At 42.9% G+C, this 16,633-nt stretch overlaps 2 protein-coding genes and 1 long non-coding RNA gene across 3 annotated transcripts; 2 read left to right on the top strand and 1 right to left on the bottom strand.

The window, feature by feature from the left end:
- Window positions 1–1,037: 1,037 nt before the first annotated feature.
- On the top strand, window positions 1,038–2,240 carry LOC130189002 (uncharacterized). Its single transcript, XR_008830688.1, has 3 exons — window positions 1,038–1,397; window positions 1,665–1,800; window positions 2,080–2,240. It is a non-coding gene; the product is annotated as an uncharacterized LOC130189002 (long non-coding RNA).
- A 34-nt stretch (window positions 2,241–2,274) lies between these two features.
- Window positions 2,275–4,253, top strand: LOC130188747 (G2/M phase-specific E3 ubiquitin-protein ligase-like). The gene is made up of 4 exons (XM_056407216.1): window positions 2,275–2,704; window positions 2,830–3,140; window positions 3,310–3,485; window positions 4,123–4,253. The coding sequence occupies exons 1-4, from the start codon at window positions 2,367–2,369 to the stop codon at window positions 4,129–4,131; spliced, it is 834 nt and encodes a 277-aa protein (XP_056263191.1). The 5' UTR covers window positions 2,275–2,366; the 3' UTR covers window positions 4,132–4,253.
- A 1,312-nt stretch (window positions 4,254–5,565) lies between these two features.
- LOC130188746 (uncharacterized) lies at window positions 5,566–7,479 on the bottom strand. Its single transcript, XM_056407215.1, has 2 exons — window positions 6,478–7,479; window positions 5,566–6,372 (listed from the first exon to the last, which is right to left on the bottom strand). Exons 1-2 carry the CDS (start codon window positions 7,233–7,235, stop codon window positions 5,613–5,615), a joined length of 1,518 nt encoding a protein of 505 aa, XP_056263190.1. The 5' UTR covers window positions 7,236–7,479; the 3' UTR covers window positions 5,566–5,612.
- Window positions 7,480–16,633: the final 9,154 nt, after the last annotated feature.

Genomic DNA, 16,633 nt, shown 5'->3' with positions numbered 1-16,633 from the left:
CAGGGCGCTACATGTCACGACGTGTGGCATTTCCACAAGAGTATAACGTAGAAAACGTGGTTATTTATTCCACGGAGAAAGGCAACGGAGATAAGCTACGACGCTACCGCTGTGTGCGCTGCGCGTGCAGACAATATTTAACGGAGCGGAGCAGCGCGTGAGCTCTGATCGGGCGCTCTTTAAATGAAGTATCGATACTAAAAATATGCTAAATCACATCGTGTTTAACGTACGGGTACTTTGTTAGCATCGCTACACCGTGCAGCGTGACAGCAGCAGATGTAGCGGACTAACATTCAAGCTAACCTAACTTCCCAAACGCTGTCGACATCTGAACGCTGATTGGCCGAGACGCGACACGTCCATCAAAGATGTTTTATTGTGAAGAGCACCACTTCACATTTTGTCCGCGTCTCACTGCAATCTCAACGGCAGCGGGCCAGGTGAACAAAATAATAAATCGGAACGCGTCTCTGATATTGTTCAGGGGTCCACATGGGGACCACTGCTCAGGAGAGGAAAGCTGTCAGTCTGTTTGTGACGGTTCATCACCATGGTGACCAGTGAACAGGTTCATCACCATGGTGACCAGTGGGTCTCCAGGACCTTTCCATGACTTTAAACCAAATTTCCATGATTAAACATTTTGTGAAAACTCTGTCTATACGTGACAAAGTGAGAAGATGTAGTATTTAAACTAACAATGAGAATTCCAAAGCATACCGTATCTATACCGTGTAAATTAACATTTGAATAAAACAAATTTGCATGACTTTTCCAAATATTTTGGGATTTTATTTTTTTCAATTACTTTTCTAGGCCTGCTAATAGCCATTTAAAAATTCCATGACTTTTCCAGGTTTTCCATGACCGTACGGACCCTGTTTTGAATAAAGGGTTGAAAATTAAAGTTTTTTTATCCGATTAATCGATAAAATAATCGATTATTTTATCGATTATCAAAATAATCGTTAGTTGCAGCCCTAGTTAATTCACAGCCAAAGGAGGGTCGATAAGGGTGACGGTTAGTATTTTGCTCTTGTCAAACTGGACGTGTTTAAGATATCTATTGTTTGTATGTTGTTCTACGACTGTGGTCTCTGTCTTGTATTTATCTATGTTAGCATGACTTAACGTGCAGTGGCTGTTTTCATGTCGTCTTAAGAGTTACATTCTCATTTCAGAGCTAGATCACAGCAGCATGACCATTTCAACAAGGACGTAATATTACTTCCCAATCCATCATGGGGAATAGTGTGCAAACAAAATCCAAAATTATGGTTACACAAACATGGGCACATCCTCAGTGCCTTTGAATTCCAGAAGGCCTGGGACCACCAGACTGTTGTGGAATGCATCAGAGATGGTTTTGGTGTGCACATTCCAGAGGATGTCAGGTAAAGACTTCTTTTCTTACTTTGTAAATAATATTATAATAATCTTTATTTATAGAACACTTTAAAGAACAAACACAGGTTTACAAAGTGCAATCATGATTATTACAAACATAATACAATAGCATTTGTTATAAAATGTACATGACTCGGTCACATACCTCGTAGGAGCAAGAAACCAAGGAGACACACAGACTCACACCATCGTACAACAAACGACATAGCCTAAAAGCATTTTTTGTTGTTGTAATATCCCCATCTTCTTTGTAGCCTCCAGTTTCTAATGGCTTGTGGCAATAAGCTGGTGTCCCCTAAACTCCAGGAGGGCCAGGAGCTGAATGGAATGCTAATCCATAAGATTTTTAAAACCAAAGGCCTGTATGTGAGACCATCAAGGACCATTTTAGTAAGTTTGCTTTCTTTCTTTTATTTGTTTTTAATACTTTTCACTGAATAGAATTGTATCTTTCGAAAATGAAATGTAAACTGTTTATTACTTGTAGCAGTATACAATATATACAATTAAAGCAAAGGTTTGAGCGCAATCAAACCAGAGAAAAGCACAAACAAAGGTTCCTTGTTTTAATCGGTCAAACGATAACTTGTTTCTAATATGGTTATTTAATTTCAAAGTTGTGATTTTTGCTTTTGATATATATTTTTGGTCTTTCTTTTTCTGTTTAAGACTGACTCAGATGAAGAAAATGAATGTTCCAACATCACTACCAGATCAACATTAAGCAGTTGTGCAACTGCTAAGGACCAGGATGATGACTGTTTGGAAGTTTATGGTTCACAAATCCACACTGGCAGACCTAGCACCACCAGGGTTGCTACAAGAGCAATGAGAAGTAGGGATGACCCTGTACTAGCAGTCAGGATGGAGATGGAAACCCTGGCACTGGCAGTGGTGATGAACATGGCTATGGCATCACACACGCCACCAGAAGTGTTGTTAGAAGGCGTACAGCAATGCAAGGAAGTGGCACTAGTGGTCACGATGGAGGCTGTCTTGCAAGAAGTGATGGCAACCCTGGCACAAGCGGTGATGATGGAGGCAGCCTTGCAAGAAGTGATGGCAACCCTGGCACAAGCGGTGATGATGGAGGCAGCCTTGCAAGAAGTGATGGCAACCCTGGCACAAGCGGTGATGATGGAGGCAGCCTTGCAAGAAGTGATGGCAACCCTGGCACAAGTGGTGAAGATGGTGACTACTCTTCATATTTGAGACTTATGGCTGCTCTTCCTGATGACTCTTCAGATGATGAGGAGTTCAACCAGGCTATAATTGCCAGTATGGAGAGTCAAATGTGAGTAGCACAAACACAGAATGTGTCAACTATTGAGGATGATGTGATCACATAGTTGATATGAACTATTTATTTTAAGATTATTTTGTCATATCTGATCATTTGTTTTGATGTTGTCTTTATAGTGTAGAAAAGGTCCCGGTTCAAGAGATACTGCTGGAACTCTCAAGCAAAATCAACACAAAGCAACAGTGCAAATTTAATATAAATCGCTCTGCTGTCTGGGAGGGAGCCGTGCGAGGATTTCAAAGGGTGTCCTATAACCCCAACTTGATGATCTGCGTGAAATTCTCAGATGACATGGGGAGAAATGAGGAAGGGATTGATTTAGGAGGGCCAAGGAGGGAATTCTTGAGGCTGCTGATGGAGACCATGGCCAGGTCACCCATGTTTGAGGGGAAAGAAAACAGCAAGAACTTGGCTCTTGACAGTGCTGGTAATGACCATTTTAATTTTTTGTAATCTTTTTTTTTTACATACAACTTTCAGCTTTTGAACTGATTTACAATGTATTCAATGGCACAATGAAATCCATGATTTTATGTGGTAGTGGGTCTTTATGTATTTATCAATATGACATTTCCTTTTATCCTGTTGTTTTGAAGCTCTAAGAGAGGACCGGTACTACACAGCTGGCAGAGCCATTGCTGTAAGCTTGGTACATGGTGGTCCGCCACCAAACTTCCTCTCGCCAACAATATTTTCTCTTCTGGTTGATGGTTCAGCAAAGCCAGTGCTAGACGACATAGCTGACAATGAACTTTTGGAAAAAGTAAAAAAGGTCAGTTGGTAGTCTAAATGTTATCTTGCATTAAAATTAGGTTACATTATAATATTCTCTTGCCGTTTTCCATTTGAGAGGGAATACCAATCCAGCCCAGTCTGCTCATTGCTGAATGCTCACTTCCTATAGGTTGTCGGCAAAGTGTATTTTCCTTATTGTTTATCACATTGTAGCTATCTGGAAGAAAACAAGTTAGGGCACCCTTGTTAATTATGCAGACGTCCAGTGTCTGGGTTCTTACTAATAAGTAGCCTCCATAACAAACTATCCTGATGCTCCTTGTGATGCTAGGTATCTGAAAGTACAACCCTTGAGGACCTTGAGATGACAACGGCACCTCTGCTTGACTACTTGGCCAATGCAGGATGTCTGAGGCCTATGCGCCTATAAGAGACAGGGATTTGCTGGTACATGACATTGTCATGTTCCAGATCATCCACAGGGTTCAAGGTCCATTTCAAAGGTATTCAGAGGTGTTGGTTGTTTGCAGTCAGATTAATCAGAGTAGCAATCAGAATTTTACCCATAGACCAACTAAATCTATTATTTGTATATAAAACTAAGTAAATTTACAATGCACAAGTGAATTAGGAACCCTAATTAAATTCTTCAAAATTCCATGTTATTTGTACAGATTCTGTGAAGGACTGAAAACGCTTGGGGTTCTGGAGAAAATCCAAAGGCATCCAGACAGCTTTCGTCCCCTGCTCTGTCATGAGCCAAGCACACTGACTGCTGACCAGATGGATGATGTTTTCAGCATTTGGCTGTCTCCAGAAAGGAGCAACAAGAGAGCTGCTGAGGAGATAGTCGTTACCTTCTGGAGAGACTATCTCCAGGATGCAGAGGGTAATTGACAGTTTAGTGTATAAGTAAAGCTATGTGTCTATTTATATTTTAGTGTTATTGTTTTTTGTGTGTGTTTTGTGAAGAAAAAAAAATACTTGTGTAACAAAAACATTATAGCTTAAACTTACTTACTTTCTTGGTTGTAATGTCATCAAGTAGCACCTTTGAGATTGTTAAAAGATGAAAGGTGTTTTGTAAATATATTGCTATAAGAGTTATTCAGTTTTTTCAAGTACAATACTCTTATTTCACAATTTATTTAGTATCAAATGAGTTGCTGTTTCATATACATGCTTATTGGACCAACTACCACTTACAATGTTTTTCTGTTCTTATAGAGGAAGAAGGGCCATCCAAACTCCAAAAAATATTGGCCTTTGCAACTGGAGCATCTGTGCTACCACCGATTGGCTTCTCTCCAACTCCTTCCATCCAGTTCATCCAGAAGGAAGATGACGACTTCTCCTCGACCCCAATGTTTCCTGTGGCCAACACGTGTGTCAACTGTCTCAAGTTGCCACTACATGTTTCATATCGGCTCTTTAAGGAGAAGTTCGACTTTGCAATCGGAAACTCGTATGGGTTTGGCAGGGCATAAACATATATGTCTTTGAAAAAGGAATAAAATGGAACTGTTCTTCCCTCACACTGATATTTATGGAAGCCCGTTTCCGCCACTGTGATAACAAAATTAAGATCCTGTCAGTCATAATTATGAGATAGTATCTCATAATTATGACTTCACTATCTCATAATTTCGACTTACGATCTCATAATTATGACTTAGCATCTCATAATTATGAGATAGTAAGTCGAAATTATGAGATAGTGTCTCAAAATTATGACTTCACTCATAATTTCGACTTACTATCTCATAATTATGACTTAGCATCTAATAATTATGAGATACTATCTCATAATTATGACTTAGCATCTAATAATTATGAGATAGTGAAGTCATAATGACTTGCAGGATCTTAATTTTTTTATCACAGTGGCGGAAACGGGCTTCCATAGATATTGCCTTAGGCAGTTACGTTAAAGTTAAAGTATATTGAGTCATTTCCCCCTCTGTCTCTTATCCGTCCGTGTCTTATGTGTCTGTCTGTTTCTCCCTCTGCCTGTCTTTTTGAAAAAATGCGTTCACAAATGTTTGTTCATTTTTTGTGTAATAAAACAATGTTAACTTTAACATAACTCTTGTAATTCACTGAGAAAACTGCACAGGTGAAGTAAACAATGTTTTAACAAAACCTTACATAACATGCATGTTTTTCAGAGAAGAAAATGCAGAAGAGAAGAAAACACATCTATTCCATGGTTCCCATCATTTTCAAGTGGATTCACTTGTCGAATACTGTCCATTGTGGTCTCATTAATCGTTACATCAATGTCTGGAATTCTAACATCATTATTGGTTTGAAGTTCAGGTAATGGCCCTTCTTCATCAATGCCATAGTAGTTATCGTCATCAAAAATGTCATTTATAACGGGATGGATTCCTACATTGTTTATGACCCCTGTATGCCACAGCTGAAGAGGAGTCCTCCCCCCTTGTGTGGACAGGCCGTGGTTATTCCACTGGTTGATAAATTCTGTTACTGCCCTTTCAATTCTTGGGAAATAAACATAATGCAGACAGAATAGATGTACTTCATTCAATGAGTCCAGTATACCCTGCTCCTCCATGAAGTTAAACATATTAATAAAGTGTCTAGATACAACTCTATTCAATTCTGCCCATAGTCTCTCAATCCTTTGGTTGTGTACTGAAACTCCTGTAATAACACTACGACTGTTCAGTCCTCTTCTTTCCAACATAAACTGGGCAACACGTATATTTTCCATACCATGATCACATCTGACCCGTAAGGGCAAACCAAAGTTGTGTACTCCTCCCAAAAATAATGACAAGACACTTAAGGCTCTGTTGTTAGATAAGCACCGTAAGTATATAATGGTCCGACTGAAGCCATCAACACAGCCATGAAAGACCATCCGCCATCTAATCAGCTTGTGGTTGCCGTCAAAATGCCTGTTGGGAGATATAAAGTACATTAAATAAAAACATATATAGGTAAAGCTTGCAAACTGTTGATTACCTTTATTGATAATACAAAATAGTTACTAGTCAACTTACCATAATTGGTTGGGGGCCTGAACACTATAGACCCTTCGGCGTATGGCATGACGGCGTCTAAATGACCGCCCAATGGGATCCACTTGATCGAGGCTCTGTCTGACCCGCCAACGCTGAACCCTTAAGCCACGTGATCTCAGGCTTCCAAGAACGTATGCTTCACCTGCATTTGGAGTGTTCTGTAGTATAGTCGTCACAACGCTGTCCAGGTCTTGATTTGACAATATTGCATATCTTAATGGCTCAACTCCCAGAGTTTGTCTGTGTCTGTATAGGGTTCTTCGACTGATTCCAAAGCACGATGCAATTCTCTGCCATGTCATACCAATGGATACACAGTGAGCAATCTGTTCGGCGGCTATGCTGTATCGGGGCCGACCTGGATGGCCAGTCAAGATTGTTGGGGGTATCAAATTGTTGGTCACATCACTGGATCCCTGTCTGGCCTCATGTTCATGAAGAAAGTTGCGAAAGCATCTATACAATGATCCTAGTAGATTACTCACATCACTATCATCATGATTATATCTGGACACAGCAAGAAATGCAGATAGAGTTCGTGTATGATCTTCAAGCTCTCTATAAAGCCTCTCCTGACCGTAATTGTTGGACTCCTCACGTTGCAATGACTCAATGCATTGCAGAGCACTAGTAAAAAAACGTACGATATCGTCTTCGTTGCCTCTTACCTCAAAAAATAAAGTTTGGACGTGAAAAACAAAGAGGATCAGGTGAACATGCATTGTGTAAAAGCACATACACGGATGGTAGTCCTCTACCGGATCCTAGACATATATATATATAACCCAGCGGACACAAAATTCAACCCGCGGCAACACTTCAAAAGTTGCCCAATGCCGCGGGAAAACCGCGGACCTGGCAACACTGCACCTTCCGTTTCAAGTGAAATGCCTTCCGTTTCAAGTGAAATGCCTTCCGTTTCAAGTGAAATGCCTTCCGTTTCAAGTGAAATTTTTATATGTGTGTATGAGAGCTTTTCATATCATGTGTGTGTGAGAGCTTTTCACTAGTATGTGTGAGAGATTTTCAGTTGTGTGTGTGAGCATATAGTTTTTCACTAGTGTGTGTGAGAGCATTTCACTAGTGTGTGTGAGAGCATTTCAGTAGTGTGTGTGAGAGCATTTCAGTAGTGTGTGTGAGAGCATTTCACTAGTGTGTGTGAGAGCATTTCAGTAGTGTGTGTGAGAGCATTTCAGTAGTGTGTGTGAGAGCATTTCAGTAGTGTGTGTGAGAGCATTTCAGTAGTGTGTGAGAGCATTTCAGTAGTGTGTGTGAGAGCATTTCACTAGTGTGTGTGAGCGTATAGTTTTTCAGTAGTGTGTGTGAGAGCATTTCAGTAGTGTGTGTGAGAGCATTTCACTAGTGTGTGTGAGAGCTTTTCAGTAGTGTGTGTGTGTGAGAGCTTTTCAGTAGTGTGTGTGAGAGCATTTCAGTAGTGTGTGTGAGAGGGTATTCTGAATAATGTCCCTCACGGCCCCTCATAAGGACCCCTCTCCAGGATGGTCAAGAATAGATGTCATGTGACCAGAAGGAATCATTACAGAGTTAGAACACATTCAATGAGTATGACATAGTGTATGAATAGTTGGTAGGAGGCACGGACCACGATGCAGACCTCCGTGCATCGGGCAGATGGAGGTCGAGGAGGAGTGTTCTTAAGTCATAATCAAGGATGAATTAAATAGAGCTCCCGTGCAGTTTTGTACTCTAAAAAATAATTAATGGTCACCGTCGTGACAATCAATCGAGATATTGATCCTAATTATGTGATAATGGAAACAGAGCATTATCAGCATGATTAATGTCGGCGATTGAAAGCTTAATATTCACCATGATTTGAACTGATCGGTCCCGTGAGGGCAACATGTGGCTCTCTGGCTCCTAAATGCTTCATGACGTCAAGCCGCTGAGCGGCGAGCTGAGCGACTCCATGAGGCTCTGCGGGGTCAGGTGACGTCCGCACGGGGCTTCGTCTAGACACAGCGTGACCCGTGATACTTCTTCTAAAGGCATGGCCGCTGCAGGATGTCACACATTGTGAATATTGTGAATAAGCAGATCACAATAGAGGGAGAGGGTGTGTTGAAGTAAACAGAGAGTAGCAGGGACACAAGAGGATACATTCGGAAGGTACACGGTCTCCATTTTTAAATCTTAAACTACAGCACCGTGGAGAGAGGCATTGGATGAAGCACTAACTGACACCCTTTGTCTCACATCCATACGTCCCACTGCCAAGTCAACCAAGATACTCCCTACGAGGATAAAAGAGAGAGGGGGGGGTTATTGCACAAACTCCAGAGTTTAGATCCGTTCCCTCTCTAATCCACAAAATGCATATTCAGCCAGAGGAAACAAAAGGACAGAAGAAGAGGAAGAAGAGAGCGAGTGGGAGAGTTTGTGGGAGAGAGAGAGATTGAGTGGGTCCTGCATTTCAAGCCCTCCAGAGATCAATTGTACAAACTTCTCCATGAGTGCTCTCCCTTGCCCCAGTGCACTCTGAACTAGCCAAATCAATGCCCAGGTGTGTGTGTGTGTGTGTGTGTGTGTGTGTGTGTGTGTGTGTGTGTGTGTGCGTGCGTGCTTGCTTGTGTGGGTGTACATGTGTTATTTAGACAGTAGAGAGCAGGGGAGGAAACTCCAAGGGTGGGAGAGAAGGAGAGAGAGAGAGAGAGAGAGAGAGAGAGAGAGAGAGAAAAACATGAACGATAATAAATTCCTCAGATCAGATATTCTTAAATGTCACGAGCTCAAGCGTCTCTCGATGGTGTCGTGTGGAATATGAAGGCGTCTCGGCTCTCGCAGCATCCGGCGCTGTGTTTCACACATGGGTGTTCATGTGTAACCCCCCCCCCCCATCCCCGCCCCCCCCCTCCCCTCGTCACACCACACAATTCCCATCATGTGTCCAATGATGTCTTAGTTCTAAGGAAAACACTTGTATTTATTTACAGAACCGATACAGTGTAAACATAAAGGTCGTGAGGTCGCTGCACGGAGTCTCACGCAGCGTTAACATGTCGTCACAGAGAGACACAACAACGTTATTGTTATTGTGACGTTGTCTGTTTCCTCCCGCTCACTCCGTAGCATATTTCCTGATTCATGTCTGATGGGTAAGTTTTGACGATTGGACTATTTATTTCTGCTTGTGCCTCAAACAGCATGTTTCAATATCCTCAGAAGGAGATTAAGCCGCAAACAAGTTGCATGTCTGGTTTGTGGATCTGGGAGTCGCTTTTTGGGTTTGTCGTTATTTCCCAATCGACGCCCATCTGCATGTTCTTTTTGTTGTTTGTTACTCTTCGATCAAAGACTGCAAGAGGAGAACATGATAGATTCATCTAGTGTTACGCTCCACTTTGTGATTTTGTTTCAACTTTTCCCCGTGTAGAAAGCAGACGACGGAGCGGAGTGTCTCCTTTATCAAAGATCCTCACACTGGGTCTTAGTGGGAGATTTTGGCTTCACGCCTTCCTGCCACAGTCTCAGTAAATCGGCTTCCTGTGGCCATGACAGTCATTAGCCTTGCCCTGGCAGTAATCCTCTAGTTTCTGTCTCTGAAGTAAGAAGGGTTGGTAGCCTTCACTCTGGTGCTGCTGCCGGGCCCCAGGGAGCCTCAGCCTGGTGCCCCAACACACACACACACACACACTGGGAACACCACCGGCCGCTCGCACAACGACGTAAGTTGATGTGAACACAAGCTCTGGACAAAGATTCTGATGGACATCATCAGGACCTTTGTCCATTTTGGACTTTTTAACGTATGTCAAATATAGTTCATACTTTGTACTTTACAGATTTAAAGGGATAGTTTGGTAACGATAGGTAAGTACCACACTTCAAGACATCCAAACTGTACATTTAAAATGTCACACACACACACACATAAGCTTTTAAAATACAAAGCATTGTAAGGATTGAAGCACAGGTCTCTCACCCTGTGGGCTCGTGACCCCTCGTCACCTTTCAGATGCTGATGAGTCGTTCCACCAAAGAGAGATTTTTCCTCAAACATTTTTCAGATGGTTTTATTAAAATAACATGTTCAGGCCAAAAGAGTGAAATACATCAAATATTTCACAAAAGTATGATAGAAAAGTCTGATGAAAGATTGAAGAATTATTTATTTGTGTCTTTTCTATTCCATTCGTCACCTCAGTGGTCCTTTAAGATGTATTGACCTTGGGTGACTTGAAAAGCGCCTCCAAATGAAATGTATTATTATTATTATTATATTATGACCCTTACATTGGTAACCAATGGGCAACACTATCGAACTGGACCACAGTAGATTAACTAGCTCCCCTCAACCAGCTACAGCCACAATGCAGTGTACACATAGTTGCATCAGTCATATATAACAATAAATCAGGGGCCATTTTACTGTAAAATTAGTACTTTAAGTGTATTTTGCTGAAACTACTTTCGGATATTTACTTAAAAGTAGGTTTTAAAATGCAGAACTATTACCTGTCATTTCAAACTGTCCTTGGTCCACCACTGCCTGTGGAAGACTAATGAGGCATTCATTGAATACGCTGCACGTCTCAAATGTGTCTCAGGGTCACCTGATGAATGCCAATTGTTCATGTTCATAACCAAAGTTAGACATGTAAGAAAAACCCACACACAAATGGGACGAATGCAAAGCTACACAAGGTGAAGGATACGCATCACAACATTATCATTTTCTACAGCTTAAGCAGTTTAGCGACAAACATCTGAGCAAAAAAAACTACCAATGCAAGAAACTGCCGGCGCTTGTAAAAAAAAAAAATCACGACATAGTTCGACCTCAAGTTCAGACGTGGGACACGACGACGAGAACTTAAAACCGTCAAACTGTCATTGGTGAGCGACATCGTCAGAGCCGTATACGCTGGTTTCATTTAAGCCGCGCATCCATCAGATCTCAGACCTGAGGCCACGCGCTGATGGTGTGAGGTTTGGATTGTAGCCCATCACGGGACCTTTCTTGTCCCGCAGTGTCCGAGGACGTACCCCGGCTGCCCATGAAACTGGCAGCGCACTGCGTGACTGAGTGGAAGTTGCAGGCAAGAGAGGCGGTGCACGAGTGGGTCAGGGCTGTCATCACGTCCACCGCCCAGGTGAACCTGCCAGCTGTGACAGCCGGTCTACTTCAAAGGCCCTGAGATGGATTTTCTTTAATAACTGGATCCTATGAACCAACATGAGAGATGTTGGTTACGCTTTATGATGAACAAAGTGTTATAAATGTGCTTATAGTTCCGTATATAGCTGTCGTTATAAGCACTTAAAAATATTTCATAATGCTCTATAATAATAATCACAACACATTTGTTATGAGATATTACATTTTTTAATAACATGTAAGGTCAAGTATCATAACTCTTCATAATTGCTGTTCACTCACTGTATTTTCTTTTTGCGAGGATCATATAACTCCATCGTTGTTGAACATTATCATTTTTTATTTTTAAATTGTCTTTACTTCAAGATCAGAGTAATATATAATGACATTATAATGCATTATAACAGTGATGCTATTGCATAGCAATACAAACAATTATAATATACAACAATGGTAATGTAAAAACTATGAACCTAAAATAAATATATCAGTGAAACTCCTTCGCGTGTGATTGGACCACCAAAAAGTGGGCGGGACATACAATCGAGAGCAATGCAGAGCTTCAGGAGATGTCTCTGCCAGGTAAACGCTCCACTATGTTCAAAAGCTAGTTTCTAACTGGTAAATAACAATTGTACACGCTTTAATGTTTTTGAGTAATACTATATTTAAAGATGGCTGACAGGACAGAGGTGCAAAAGTCAAGGCAGAACATCTGGATTGCACCCTGGTGGCCGGCTGCAGTCCAGCTCATATAGCCCCTCGATGTTAGCGGATGGGCCAAACAGACGAATCAGAGCGTACCTCATGTCGTCTTTGACTCTTTTGTATTGTTATTATTTGTGTCCGCAGCAGAATATGGGTATTTTGATATATAACGGTGCCACCTTTATTATTCCATCCAGCCCGTTTGGGATTATGTGGTTGACTGATGGCCGTGACATGCAGCAGCCCACTTCAACACCTCTCTCTATGGGCCCTCCAGGAAGGGGGAAGCAGACAGCACCATTTTGCAGAGATCCTGGGAAATTGAAAGAAAACAGGAAACACTTCACGATTCTTCACCGTGATTCTCGGCCCCCTTAACCATCTGTGCCCGAGGCCACTCGACGTAACAGCATACTGGACGCAAGGGAAGTGCAACCATATAAAACACGAGATTCAACTAGGTCATTCTGGCTTTTTTAATGTTCAATTTAAAGGGAAAAAAAGGGAAAACATTTTCATTTCATGTACATTTTTACATAAAAAGGAAGACAACAATTGCCTCACCATTTTTAGATTATTCAAGCAATAAACCAAAAGCCTTCTCTGTCGTGGTGAGGGCAAAACGTAGACCCAAAAGCAGCACAAGGGAATCAGATTCAAGTAAAAAAAGAGTGTTTTAATCGGGCCGAGCAGAACCACAGTCTGGCAACGGGAGGAACCAAAACAATCTGACAACACGAACAAGCAGTACACACAGACTAAATACACAAGGGGAACGAGACACAGGTGGAAACAATGAGGGCGGGGCTAGCAATCACACAGGTGGAAACAATCAAGAACAAGACAGACAATCACAGGGACAGGGAGTGAGTGGAAACAGAGGAGACGAGAGACTTCAAAATAAAACAGGAAAACTCCAGATCATGACATTCTCATTGGCCTTCAGCAATCACCACGCATAACACACCTGACAGAATGAATTGGCGAATAACACCAGGAAGCAAACCCTTCTTCCTTCCTCTAACGTCGAAGCACGTCTCGTCGACTCGCTCATCGAGGCGATAGCCGAAGGGCTCCTGCAGCATCGTTGGATTCCAACGACGCATACGTAATGATGCTTGAGATGATTTTCACCTTTGCTTGAGACAGTTACGCATGCACATGCATCCGGTGTTTGCGTTTGAGTTTATCCTTGAATCTTGAAGGAACCTGCGGCAGCTTCAGGATATGTATTAACAAAACGCAGCGCTTGTGCCCTGCCAACTGCTCCTGACATTTCCCTGGGAGACGTGTTCCTGTTTTATCCCCAATTTGACGAGCGATTAGACGAAGCCTTTAACTGTCAAGATGCTCGTCGTGCCCTTCAAGAACCAGAGGAGGCGTCTGCGTGCTAAATGTGGATTCTGACAAACAGGTTGCGCCCAATGCAAAGAGTCTGCCGTCTGTTCATAAACGTGTATTTATTTGTTCATTAAATTATTTGCTTGCCGTGTTTCTTGGCTCTTTTGCTCTCCGGTTAATTCATTTGTTCCCTGTTTGTTTTACCGCTAATTTATTCATCTGTTTATCCGTTCAATGAAACTTCAAGGAATGTGATCGAGGTTTTCGTGTGCCGGTCGTCGTGGACCCAACTGTCCAAAGCTGAGCCGGCGAGAATGGAAAGAAAGCAAAGAAATGTGTTATTTATTATCCCGGCGGGAGAGTGTGTTTTTGGTTGACAATGATATGTCTACTGTTGAATCTATGTTTGGCCCTGTATGAAAAGCCTGCCCTCCCTGGTCTATGTTACCCTCATTTCCTTCTTTCCTACTCCCCGTCAAAACTGAATTGGGCTTCTGGAGTGGGGAGGTGAGTGGGGAGATCACTCTTTTCTTCCACATTCCTCACTGTCACATGCATTCTCTATTATTCGCCTCTCCTTTGCTGCTCTTCTCCTAATGTTTCTATATTTCCTGCATGGCGCGGGGCTCTGTCAGCCATACGTCCAGGCAACAGCGGACGTGAACACGGACTCGTACTCGCTGAAAGTAGAGTGAGAAAAGGCCGAGGGGAAAGGACGGAGTGTGACTTTACCCGGGCAGAGGAGATGAAAGTGGGATTCTTGGATAAAAGGACCAGCACATTACAGAAGCCACAGGAGTAAGTAAGTAAGTAATTTATTTCCATAGGTACATACATAACGTGTACATAGTGACAGGCATTAACAACAACAACATGTACGAATGGAGGACCGTCCAAAGACCGAGGTCTGTAGGCTCCTCTGAGATGAGGAGTTGGACGGCCCCTCCCCTAACCCTTTAGCCCCCCCCTCCCAACTACTACAGGCACACAAACAGTACACACACATATGGATCAAAACATAAAATGTCCTACAAGCAACAACAACAACAACAAAACCAGAACAGGAAAAAGAAAAAGAAAACGAAAAAGAAAGAGACATCGTAAAAATAATAATAATAAAAGGCAAATGTGAACTACTGATAACTTAGCTCACCTCTCACCCTGTTGGCTTCAACAGCCAGAGTCCGCCCCACTGCTGACTACTCATAATCAATCACTTCCCAGCCCAGGCCCACAATTAATCAATCAATTAAAAACCCACATAAATCCACAGTGGTGTAATCAATCAATCAAGCCTCAGTGGAGGGCCGATATTGAGAGCGAGGCATCAGATCTATCGGCGTCGGTCCCCAGATGCTGCTGGCCTCGGTCGCACGCCTGAGTGTGTATGGAGGGAAATAGAGAGGTGAGACTAAACGTGTGTGTGTGTGTGTGTGTGTGTGTGTGTGTGTGTGTGAGTGCTCCACTACAGGGTGGTGGAGAGGCTCTCATCACTCCCATGATGCACCACCAGCGCCTGAATATTCATGCTGAGGAATTGGGTACCATCGAGGCGCTCAGTTATTCATTATGCGACTGCAAAAAGAAACACAGCATCATCCCATTGCGGTGGAATATTAATAGTTTCCATTAATAAAATATCCCCCTCCCCATCTTATGTCTTGTCTTTAACTTTCTTGGCCATTGCACATATCAGAGCCTGGCACATTTGGGATATGACCATGAAAGTAAGCCAGACAATAGTCATTTGGCATATTTGTAAACCAATTTCTTCCTCTTTTTTTTTTTTAAAGACATACTCTACTCCTTACCATCTGGTCCGAAGTGAAAGAAAGTGTCCTGTGCCTCATTTGGGCAAAGCCTTCATTGTGAAAATCTAAAAAAAATAGTGTGGGAGGGGATGGCAGGCAGGGACAGCTCTATAGCGCTATACTCAGAGAGGATGAATGTTTAATTTAGAGCAGCCTGAAAGTATGCTGACATTGGGCCATTGTTAGGAGAGATGAATACATGGGACACTGTCTGCCCGAGAAATGGAAATGTGCATCAAGGCTGTTAGAAATTCAAGCGTCTGTACTCACACAGACATGTAGATATCTCAGCTAAGAATACAGTCGGCAGCCTCGCCACTTTAAGTCCCCCTTGATTCAGCCCGCGGATGTTGTTGTAGTGTCATAATCTTCATGTAACTCCACATCTCTAACAAGATGTTTACGCAATTTGAGACCTCCTGCCTCTGCTTTTACTCCTCCACTGAGCAGCAAGTCCACCGACCTTTGACCTCGGGTCACTCGCAAATTCTCCGGGGGGATCATGGTGCACGGACGGCAAAATCAGCGCCGCCGCAGGAGTCCCTCCGTCGGTTTTTTTTTTTTTAAAGAGGGGAACAAACAAACGGCGAGCAGGCCGGCCTGCGGCGACGCGGAGCGACAGAGTGTGAGAAAAGAGAGAGAAGAAGCCAGAGAGAAGGTCAAGTACCTGTCAAACACTTCTTATAACAGCTGAGCTGTGTCCAGCAGGGTGGCTGGCTGCTTTCTGGGGGAGGTGATGGGTGACGGGAGCCCCTCTTCCTCAAATTTAAAGTCTGTCACAATACGTTCCAGCAGGCCCCCGCGGTAACTTCAGGATGCCGCCGGGGCCGCTCGGACCTCTGGGAGGGCGAGCGGCCCGCTGCTGCTGCGACGACGGGGAAGGCTACGGCGGAGCCTCAATAAGGGATGTCAGTCTCTTGGTCATTTTGTGAAACTCGAAACAACAAGTCTTTCTTGCACCGAGAGTGTTGAGATATAAATGAAATTGGGACATGGAGCTGTCGTTTCAGCTGCTACTCTGCTGTCAAGCGATTTCAAGCCTGAGTGTGTGTGTGTGTGTGTGTGTGTGTGTGTGTGTGTGTGTGTGTGTGTGTGTGTGTGTGTGTGTGAGTGTGTGTGCGTGTGTGTGCAAGCAGAACTATCACCGGGCGTACAG

This window comes from Pseudoliparis swirei, chromosome 23 (genome assembly GCF_029220125.1).
Source record: "Pseudoliparis swirei isolate HS2019 ecotype Mariana Trench chromosome 23, NWPU_hadal_v1, whole genome shotgun sequence".
Classification (NCBI taxonomy): Eukaryota; Metazoa; Chordata; class Actinopteri; order Perciformes; family Liparidae; genus Pseudoliparis; species Pseudoliparis swirei.
Note: the sequence above shows the minus strand (reverse complement) of the source record. Positions and strands in the feature narration are given on the sequence as shown.